Raw genomic sequence first — 11,534 nt, 5'->3', positions numbered from 1 at the left:
AACGTGAACAGAATATACCCTAATTTAGTAAATATAAATTAGATGGTTATATAATTCCTAAAGGTTGCATATATATATATATATATATATATATATATATATATATATATATATATATATATATATATATATATATATATATATATAATTAGCCTTAAAATATACTACGTAGTAGGCTTTACTCTTATCAGTCATACATAGTAGTAGTTATAGTACTACCTTTGTTCTTTTTTGTTCAACTCACTATTTATGATTAAACTATGAAATTTTTTACCGTCTATTGCTACTTACATACAAAACAAAAGTATAATGTTAGATCTTTTTAGAAATGTTTTAATGTATGGTAATCAGATATGAATTTTACATCTATAACCTATACCAAAGCGGAAGCTTTTTTAGGGGGAATATTCCTTTCTGAACTCTATTTTTTTTTTTTTAGAATTATTTATTACTTGTTTCGATCTTATCAAACTTTTGTTTCTTAGTCCTTTCATATCTATAAACAAATCAAAAAATTAAAGTAAGTATATGTTGTGCACCTTGCTTATCAAATCTAGTATTTTTCAATGTGCTCAAACAATAAAAAGGATTAATAAATAATACTGCTAAATAGCATTAGGCCATTAAATTATACTTTAATGTTTTATGATGTCTTACTTTTTATTTTAAAGGTGTTTTTATTGATATGATCAAATCTAATTCATTTTATTGTTGACAAATTCATTTTACTATTGTTTCATCTCCTTACCACTTATATTTAATCCTTCATTTTTACCACTCTCACTTTTAACTACATTTTTTCCAATTTCATCCAACCTTCTTACCTTTTTTTTTTTTTTTAACTCACTCAACTCTTATAAAGATAATAGTATATCATAATTGGGCTCATCAAAAGAAGATGAAGCGAGTATATCTTTATATGCTAAGATTATTATAACTGAAATTATTTTATGAAAAATTATCTATGTATCGTAGCTCTTGATAATCTTTCTATTTGATCAAAATGCACTAACCCTCTACCTCGAAAAAATAAATAAATAAATAAATAAAATTAAAACAATAAAAAAAAGCTAAAAAGGATCGGTAAAGTCTGTTAATAACTAAGCATTAATTACACAAATTTGATGTGTGTTATCATTATAAATTCTCATATGTATACCATTTAGGAATTGAATTTAAGGTTTTTATATTACATTATCCTTCAAATGTAAAAAGATAAAAAAAAAAATTAAAAAAAAAGTAAAAAAAAAAAGAAAAAAAGAAAAAACAGAAAAAGAAAAAGGAAAAAAAAAAGTAAAAAGTAATGAAGAGATGATATGGTCCATTAATCGTGGGAGACAGTGATTAAACAAGGTTTGTCTAATAGAGACAATGATTAGTTTGTGAGTGAATGAAGAAACCTTTATTGACCTTTCTAGGGGAATGCCCTTTGCCTATTGGCGTGTGCCCACCAAATCTTTGTAGGTCTGGTGTGAATACCACTTCCTCACTTCCTCCTTTTTCATTTGCTACCTCACCTCACCTTACGATTTTTCAATACAACTTACCATATGCATGTTTTGGCCAATATATAACTATACAATAAACTATTAAACTCCAATAGTTGTACCGTGTTTGTCAACAAAAAAAAAATAATAATAAATTCCAATAGTAGTAATATTTGCAGACTTGCTTGCAATTTTTAATAGTCCTTAGCTACTAACTTAACCATTGAAGCTAGAATATGCAATTAACTTGGCCAACCAAAATAGCTTTGCCTGAAAAAAACTTGTCAAAAAGAATAATGTTAAAAAGTAAATTAGTAATTAAGATGAAAACAATAAATTAATAATGCAAATAGTAAGTTAATAGCTAGTCATTGGGACTGAAACTAACTAGGAAGATAATTAGCTTAAAAGCTTACGTGGCATGCATGACAAGCTAATTTGACAATTAGCTTGCCATTGGAATTGCTCTAGGTCATCAACTATTTCTTAATTTTGATAATAATAATAGCCCTTTTTTGTACGGTTGGCTTGTAAAAAAATCGGAGTAACTCCTATAACATTGACAGAATAACCACTATTATACTGATAAAGATCAAGTAACCTCATACTTGTATTATATTTATTGAATAACTCCTACAACATTGACAGAGTAAATCCTATATTATTAACTAACTAATAACCCCTATATGGCTATATTACTAAGTAACCCCTATAATTGTAACAGGGTAACCCCTATAACATTAACAGAGTAATTTCAGGACGGCGGTGGGCGGTGTGACTAGCCCCACACACACACACATATATATAAGTTACTTTAATAATAATAATAATATACTTACTTCGTTTTTATTTAGTTGACGTGTTTCATTTTGGCACACATATCAAGGAGAAGTGAGAAAAAAAAAAAAAAGGTTGAAGACAAAAATACCCTTATACTTACCCACCCACCCTTACCAGCTAGTCAGCTACTGTACCACTAACGAGCACCTTTCTCTCTCATCATCACCATTCACCATCATTCTCTCTCCTCCTCTACTCACAGTCTGCACCTCCATTCTAGATCATCTAACCTCTAAATTTTATTTCTTTCCTCCTTTTAGCAATGAAAACAAAAAAGCACAAACTAGCTAGCTGAAAATGTCAAATTCATATATACGATTGAAGGTTTGATCCTCTATAGCATTGAGGGTTTTGGACGGCAGTGGTTTTGGGAGGTAGCGTCGTCGGCGGCGAGGTTTTGGTGTCGCGGCGTGGTTGGGTGGAGTTGCAGGAAGCAAGGAGAAGCTTTGGGGATTTTAATTTAATGGGGTTTTATTTGGAAAATTGGGTATGTTACAACTTACAAGGAAGAGAAGAGAGAGAAATGGTGGTGGTTGCTGTGATGGTCTTATGGTGATGAATTTGATGATGGAAGTGGTGGAGTGGGGAAGGTAATGGAGGAGTGAGAAATCAGATTATTTGCTAAAGGGAGGAGAGAGAAGATGAGTTGGGAAATTAGGGAGGGTAAAATTGTCATTTTAATATATAAAACTTATCTAAAATAGAATCGTGTCAAGTAAAAAGAAATTTCTCAAAAAGAAATACGTGTCACCTAATAAAAAACGGAGGTAGTAAGTAATATATACTCTAAAAACTTTAGAAAGTCGTTGAGTTTACAATAATTAGTTTTTTTTTTTTTTTTTTTTTTTTAGAAAAAACATACTCATGCGATACATCGCAATATATTTGAATTAAACAGTGTAAGGAATTTTTTTTTTTTTCTTTTTTTGGATATGACGCCACCGTAATACTGTATATGATCGATTGTTATTCTTTTCCAGCTTTATTCTAATTATTATATAAAATATGGATTATTAATTGGAAAATTCTCCTGTTTATGGTTCTCAAGGAACAGAGTAACCTGCAAAAGTGATTTAACAAACCATGGTCAGTCACTTAAAAGAAATCCATAGAAATAGAGCCAATGGAATAGAGTACTTATACTCGTTAAGAAGACATGCACATTTTCGGAAATATTGTTGGAATTTCATGAACCTTGACGTGAAAAAGTCTCAAATTGCACATAATGTAAACAAATTTTGAATTCATGTCTTTAATCGCTTGTGTATCATTCTGAAAATTTTAACCAACTAACCTAGTTGATAAGAAATTTAAATGTCGTTGTTCCTACTCCTCGTACTAGGCCACATCAGTGAGTGAGTGAGTTGATTCCTCTGAATGTGTGTGCGGCTGGAGGGGATTTTTCCCATTTTCATATTTAAGAGATTGAATCTACTTTGATACTTTGACATGGGTAGAGCCAGGGTGGGTTCAAGTGGGTTCATTGAACCCACTGATTTTTTGAAAAAAATTAAAAACTTTTTTTTTATAAAAAAAAAAAAAATCGAAATAGGTTTAAATAGAATATTTGTGTATTATATGTCAACAAGTGAAGCTGTAGCCCAGTGGTTATTTTTACCTCCCATCACACAAGAGTTTGTGGGTTCAAAACCCATAACTCACACTTTTTTTTTTTTATTTTGTTTCCTGAGCTTACCTTCCCAACTTTCCTCTTCCTCATTCCCCCAAATTGCAAAACCCTAACTTCTTCCTCCTTCTCTTCCCGGCGCAGCAGAACACGGCGCAGCAGCCAGCAGACCCACCGTCACAGCCGTGTATGAAGGTAAGTGAATTTGGGGATTTTTTTTTGCAAATGTAATTTACTTCTCAATTTGGGGATTTTTTTTGCTAAATCGTTGAATAATTGAAATTCATATGCTAATATACATTACAAATTTTGTCTCCCAACGAGGTTAAATATGAATTTATTTGTTTATAATTCAACGAGTTTCAATTGATTTTACCGCTTTTTGTCTGGAATTTTCTAGGTTTTCTAGTTTGATTGATTTTATGTATGTTTATGTGCTTTGATATTGCAGTTGTGGCTGATTTGGTTGCTGAGACTAGCAAGTATGTTGTTCCGAAGCGATTCGAGAGTCGAAATCTCGAAGAAGCTTTAATGACTGGTACTCCTTTATCTTCCGTCCTCTTAGCTAAGCCTCTCTTGTTGATCATTTAACTAATCAGAGCAAGTTTTTATGAATTCAGGCAAGATTTTATCCTAAATAGTAATAATTGTATATTAGCATTGAGGAATTTGATTTACATGAATTTGAAATATTACTGGTTTAGTGAAGATTGGTTATAATTTGCTAATTTACTTCTCAAGTTCTCAATTTGGGGATTTTTTTTTGTTACATTGTTGAATTTCATATGCTATTTCGTTTTCTGCCTTCTGGATTTCATATGCTATTTCGTTTTCTGCCTTCTGGATTTCGTTTACTAATTGACTGTAAATCTTTAATTACGATAGTTTTAATTAGTCTTCATAATTTATTAGTCTCAAATGATTTTTTAAATATGGTTAGCTGATTAAAAACTGAGCAGTGGTTTTGATTAGCTAATTTGGGGAAAAATCCTCTAGAAATTGAAGTTTTGCTTGACTGCTTGTGAGTTGTGACTGTATATTTGAGTAATGAATATTTGAGCCGTAATGCCGTATGATAGTATAATTTCTATTTAATTTATACTGATTTATTATTTTATTTCTGATATTCTATTTCATTGATAATTTGATATTGTCATATTGATTATTGAATTTATCATTCATTCATTTATGTACTGAATATTTAATTATTATATTTTTATTCCTTTGTTAATTACGATTTCAAATTTTCGAAGTTTCGAACCCACACTTTGAAAATCCTGGTGACGCCACTGTACTTTGAAGTTGTTGGGCCCAATCTTTTGTTCCTAAAGATTAAAGAAACATAAAAAGAACTTCTCATTATTATGGAACCCTTCAATCTTTAGGACCTGCAGACAATCCTTATAAAAGTGTTACTGTCCCAAATAAATTGTTAGTTTGCTACATACAAAATTCTTTCTCGTTAAATAAAAATATGAATCTTATAGAGTTTTTTTTTTTTATTTTAATTTTTAAAGAAATCTTATTATAAAATGTAGGATTTGTTCGTGATCATTTTTAGTTTCCAGTATTTGGTTTTTATGAAAACTAAAAACAAGAAACCAGAAACCAGAAACCAGAAACCAGAAACCAGAAAAGGTTGTTTGTTCTATTTTTCTGTTATCAGTTTTCAAAATTATCATGATTTGAATAAGGTTGACCAATTTTTGATTCATTACATTACATATATCATATGATTTTTAAAAACAAAAAACCAAAAAATAGAAAACTACAGCGATATCGAATACTCTTAAGTAACTGTTCTTATACTTGCTTGCAATTTAATATTCAATTATTAGTTTTTTATTTTTTTTTGTGTTAATGAGCGACACATGCATTACAAATTTCAACCGGGGAAAGGATTATGCCTGTTACAGACCGTACCCAAGCTCTTTTTTTTGTCACTAGATTAAGACCTCGTTAGGCCTGAAATAAAAAATGTGACAATTAAATTAAGATAAACATACATAAAAGAAAAGTATTACGATTAAAATATTAAATTTAAAAGAACGTAAGTATTAGAACTGTCATCAACCGAAAATAAAAAAGGGATTAATGTTTGAATTTCAACCTAAGAAACTTTAATGTTTGGGTTGATATGGACATGCTAAAAGATAGACAACTACTTCATGGACCATTGATACCATGCTGAAAAACAATATGATAACTAGTGCATGACTTTATGCTGCTTAAACTATTTGCTACTACTTCCTGTTTTTCAAAGTCAGACAACTCTGGACTTCCAAAGAAAATCTCCCTGCCAGAAAAGAATGTCATCTGAACAAACCCAACTAACCATAACTATTTTTCAAATTCTATCACTGTATTTTTAATTTTGATTTTTGTTTAATATTTCAATATTTTTTAACTTATTTTACTTAAATGATGATTAAATTCGATCTTTTTATTGGATGGGACATTGATATTTAAGTTTTAATTGAATTGAAAAGGTTTATATGTAGTATAACAGAGTCATATATATATATTTTATTTATAGGGTGATTAAATTAAAGTCCATTCCATCAACATTAAAAAAAGTACTTGATAATTAAAAAAGAGAGAGAGAGAGAGAGAGTGTGTGTGTGTGAGAGAATTATATGTATATATTTCTTTAGTACTAAAGTTTCTCAAATGTACATATATTAAGATCTAGGTCAAAAGGAAATTGACATTCTAAATAGTACAATGAAATTTATAATACATGGTACATATATCCACAGTTCGTTTTCTTTTTTGACCCTAATATTAATTATACGTCAACCCTTGGTTCTAATGATGGTAATGGTACCCCTACCTTGGGTGTGAATTTTGGTCAAGGCAACCACGGCCTTGCCAGATAACCCGGGGCCGTGGGGCGACACGGCAGGGCGACAAGCAAAGTCCCCCACAGGATGTTTGAGGGGTCTAGTAGGAGGCATTAATATCCTTTTGTTTATGTCTTTGAGGGTTATATCCCCCTCTTCTCCCCCAGGCTTCACTAGCCCAAATGGGTATACCATCTTCGAAGTCGTGTTCGCCTTCTTTATCTTCTTCTTTTCCCTCTCATCTGTTGTAACAATTAGTAAAATGTACAAAATTTAATTAGCAATTGATACATAAACTTGAACATGTCACAATATTAAACAATAATAATGAGATTTGTAATTAACAACAATTATATCAAACTAAATAACATAATTCTATCAAATAAAAAACTCCATGAACTAGGATAACGGTTTCATGGTTCATATTGTATGATCAATTGGCCTACAATAATTTCATAAAGTTAAATTATATACACCTAAAATAGGTAACAGATTTGACATGTTCGCATAAATTTTCCACTAAAAAAATTTGACTAAGTAGTTGAATTTAATGACATACATTAGCAACTACTATTTACGTTCGTTGGTAGTGATATCCCTTTATTTTGCATGGGGCCTCTAAGTATCTTGTCGGCAAATTAAGCTTGAAATTGGATGAAACAGCTCAATGTTAGCTAGCTAACCTGGATGCCGTGGATGGTAGTTTAACCTTCTATTCCGTACTTATGTTTCATTTCAAGTAAAATTATGCTTTTCTCGTCTCAAATTAATCATCACATTGGTCAATCGATGAAATTTAAACTAATAATAACTATTAAATAATTTTGAATGGGCGTAATAGGTTTTACGGCTTTTACCCACTAAACTATATAGTCGTGCTTTTTTCTAAAAAAAAAAAATTACATTTTATGGTTAGTGGTACATGCATAATTACAAATATTTCACTTTTTAATATTTCTATTATGATTATGCTAAAGTAAAGTAGCCTCCTTCCCATGATTAACCACGACTATAGAGTTTCATCACATGCATGTCAATATATTGTCTCAAATTCGGCAAATGTGGTAAAATTTGACCAGTAATAAAGTCTCAAATGCGGAAGTATATTTTGTGGTAGAAATTCGAGTTCACATATATACGTAGTATGTGCATTTCTTGTTATTTATGATTTTAATAGGAAGACAGTTTAATAAGCGTAACGTGGTACGAAATTATTAGTTGTCACTAGTCAAACTCATGAAAATCTAATTGTCTCTAAAATTCAATCATATGCTAATTTTGTAGAATTATTATTCACTACCTTAGAATTTAGATTTTTGTGTTATGACTTTATGCCGTTATGCGTAGGGAAGTATAGACCATTTTTATATCAAGGGTTCCACCTCTCTCGGCCCCTCACCCGTACCGTTCATAGCACACAAATATAGAGCCCACAAATATTGTAGTATACAGTATATGCCACTAATATTAGATTTTATGTCGAGAATCGGGATAATGAGATCGTGTCAGTACAACTGTTTTAGTGTAGTGTCTCACGTTGGAGAATAAGACACAATAAACACGACCTTTTTGTAATAGTATTGGTTTAAGATTAAACTTTCTTCGTTTGAACTTTAAATTGTGGTTCATTTCTCGTCGTTCTTATTAGCAAATGGGCGCAGCTCAAGAGCCTTAAATTATGTTGATAGCGTAATTTCTAACTAATAATGTGAATAAAAGCTGGAGAGAGAGGGAGAGAGAAAGTACCAGAAATTGATGAAGAATCGGTAGAAATTGTGTCACTGTTGTAAGCAAAAGTTGTAGACTTTGAGTTGAATGAATTATTGTGTTTGGAGTAAGAAGACAAGTCCATAACCTTTGGAGAACTTGTGATTGCTTCTTCTAGTAGTAATGTGTTTGTTTCTTCTATTTTAACTACTTCCTCGTACATTTCCTTATTAGCTGGTTTCTCCATAATTTCCCCTGCGCCATCATATCATTGCAACAAAATTCAAATCAATAAAATATCTTCGCAATGAAAGCTAATCTTTTTTTCATATAATTAATCATTATTAATTTGTGCTCGTTTGGTTGAAGAAAAGAAGTAAATTATGCCGTCATAGTTAGTACCGAAAACTTTATTTTTATTGTCAACTAGACAATTGTGTTATTATGTAAGAAATGATTACTTAAATATTAGTACTCGTATTGTTTAATTACCTAAGGAGTAATGCATGTGATCATGATTAAGCAAACTTGCATGGCTTAACTCCTGATCTTCTGATTGCATGTTGTAGTTGGCAAACAAGTTACTCCAACAACTCTAGACAATAACAACAACCACACTTTTATTAGTATATTTATTTCAAAAACATAGTACAACTTCGAGCTATGAATCAGGTGTATACAACCTTATTATGAAATACACTAAACGACATAATCGAGTAAAAAGATTACTTACAAGATCATCAAAAGGATGGCGAGTTGCAAACTGATTATCATGATCATGGTGATCATAATTACCACCAAAATTATAACTGTCATTATTGGAAGATACCATAACACGTCTTCGTTTAAATCGAACACTAAACTCGATCAAAGCATCTTCAAGGTACCCCGTCGAGAGGAGATTATTAGAGTAATTATTACCATAATCCGAACTTGGTAACATCAATAATGATCCTGCATTACTGTTCTCCATATCATCTACATTAAGATGAAAATGAATCAAATAACTTCCAAAAAATGGCAAGTTTTAAACGTATAAATAGTAACAAAAAAATCAAAAAGAAGAAAAAGAAAAAGAAAAAGATGAGAAAATATACAAGAAGATGATATGTCTGCGTTGAGAACTCCAAGGTTGTGTAGATCCCAGCAACCTAGGGAAGAGAAGTTGTTATGGAGGCTGTTAATGTATGCCATTTTATTTAATTTTTCTGGCCAAAGTTTAAACTATATAGTATATGATTGTTAATTTTAATGAGAAAGAAAATGTGACAACGGTCTATTTTAAATATATTATGGTAGAGGAATTTGATTGTGTTGTATTTGTATATATATAGATGGAGAAAAGGGGAAAAAGTGAGAGGAATAATGGATGAATTTTAGAAGAGTATGTAATAAATGGTCAGTCAACCATATGAAAGAAAAAATTACGAAAGAATAAAGCATGCCATGTTTTTATTGGGATTCGTTAGTTTGTCCTTTTTACATGGATTTTTATTTTTATTTTTATTTTTTTAATTTGGTAGATTTTTGTTATAACAATGATGTCATAAGACACTACTACTAAGCAGTAAGTTGTTTTATTTTCAGGTTAGATTCAGTTTTGTAGTATTAATTACTCTTGTTTCAAAAAAAAAAAAATTATTAATTACTCCTAATTTTTACTTATTTAAACTTATTTGAACTTAACTGAACTTATCTTAATTTAACTTAACTTATCTGAATTGAACTTATCTGAATTTAACTGAACTTATTTTAGTTGTAATTTGAACTTGACTAACCCTTATCAGAACTTATTTTACCTGAACCGAACTTATTTTTTCAGAACTGAACTTATTAGATCTGAAATAAGTGAAAATAAGGTGAACAGAACATGCCTTAAGTTTCAGTATTACATTCATTTTTGCAAGTTCTAAACATCTTGCCTTTTATTTATTAATTTATTTACTATTAATATTTATAATTATGAATTGTAAAATTATAAAAAGTTACAGTCATATTTTAAAATACATAAAATAATAATAATAATAATAATAAATTAACAAGACTCTTCATAAAATATATTTTTCTCTTACGTAAAAATTACAAAAATGATCAATGTAAAACTTGTAAATAGTTTAAAATTTTAATTATTATTAGGAACTTTTAGAAATAGGGAGATATTATTTTGATTTTTTAAAAAATAAATATATAAGTATATTAGGAGTAATGTTTTACTTTTTTTTGTTATAATTTTTAATGTGTAGTAGACTTTATTGGTCAAGTTAAATTACCATTAACATATACTTCATATAATACCTTGGCTATTTATCCAAATTGCACAACCAGAACTACCGTATACTTGAGGAAAAATTGTCAAAAATATTACAAACTTTGAGCGGTCCGCTAAAAACAAGTCAACCTTTTAATTATTTATAAATAATACGACATTTGGAGGTTGTCTGCTTTAAACAAGTTATTTTACCTACAACCTAGAGGTGACCGGTTATCAGATTTTTATTTTTTAAATCGTTTATCAAATTATAATTAATTGCTAATTAACTAATACTAATTATTAGTAACACTTCTTAAAAAAAATTAACACGCATTAATTAAAATGAATTTCTTTAAAAAAAAAAAAAAAAAAGAAACAAAACATAATTCAATTTTTTCCCCTCCCCTCCATTGATGTCGGCTTCCCCAACTAGCTCAGCCGCTTGTCGCCGACCAAAAGCCCCACCGACCACCATAGATCAGCACCTTCCCTTCCTCCGGTCACCTTTGACCAACTCCTCCCACCAATACTTAAAAACAAACCCCGTACCTGTCGACCCCCAAATCCGACCCTTTCTCTCTCCCCAAACCCCGACCCAAAATTCATCTCCTTCCCCTAATGTCGACCAACGAACCCTCCTAGCGTCCCCTCCCCCTTGTCAAACCATTATTCAGTGGGTTTTAGGTTGGTTCAGGTGGTTTCGGGATTTAATTTCTATGAGGTTTAGGTTGATCTCGGCCGGCGTTAGGGAGGGGAAGACATAGGGGTCGACGCCGGTG

The 11,534-nt window shown here is 30.5% G+C and overlaps 1 protein-coding gene across 1 annotated transcript; it reads right to left on the bottom strand.

Moving 5' to 3' along the window:
* Window positions 1–6,643: 6,643 nt before the first annotated feature.
* On the bottom strand, window positions 6,644–10,143 carry LOC110695065 (protein XRI1-like). Its single transcript, XM_021872259.1, has 5 exons — window positions 9,602–10,143; window positions 9,238–9,482; window positions 8,997–9,099; window positions 8,544–8,759; window positions 6,644–7,039 (listed from the first exon to the last, which is right to left on the bottom strand). Exons 1-5 carry the CDS (start codon window positions 9,696–9,698, stop codon window positions 6,750–6,752), a joined length of 951 nt encoding a protein of 316 aa, XP_021727951.1. The 5' UTR covers window positions 9,699–10,143; the 3' UTR covers window positions 6,644–6,749.
* Between the last annotated feature and the right edge of the window lie 1,391 nt (window positions 10,144–11,534).

This window comes from Chenopodium quinoa, unplaced genomic scaffold (assembly GCF_001683475.1).
Source record: "Chenopodium quinoa cultivar QQ74 unplaced genomic scaffold, ASM168347v1, whole genome shotgun sequence".
Lineage (NCBI taxonomy): Eukaryota > Viridiplantae > Streptophyta > Magnoliopsida > Caryophyllales > Amaranthaceae > Chenopodium > Chenopodium quinoa.
This window is presented reverse-complemented; position numbering and strand designations above follow the sequence as displayed.

Coding starts and splice junctions, on each gene's coding strand:
- LOC110695065 (XM_021872259.1), bottom strand. CDS start 9,698: ATGGCATACATTAACAGCCTCCATAACAACTTCTCTTCCCTAGGTTGC. Junction 9,483..9,601: donor CGCAGACATATCATCTTCTT/GTATATTTTCTC, acceptor ATCTTAATGTAG/ATGATATGGAGAACAGTAAT. Junction 7,040..8,543: donor CGATTCTTCATCAATTTCTG/GTACTTTCTCTC, acceptor TTGTTACAACAG/ATGAGAGGGAAAAGAAGAAG.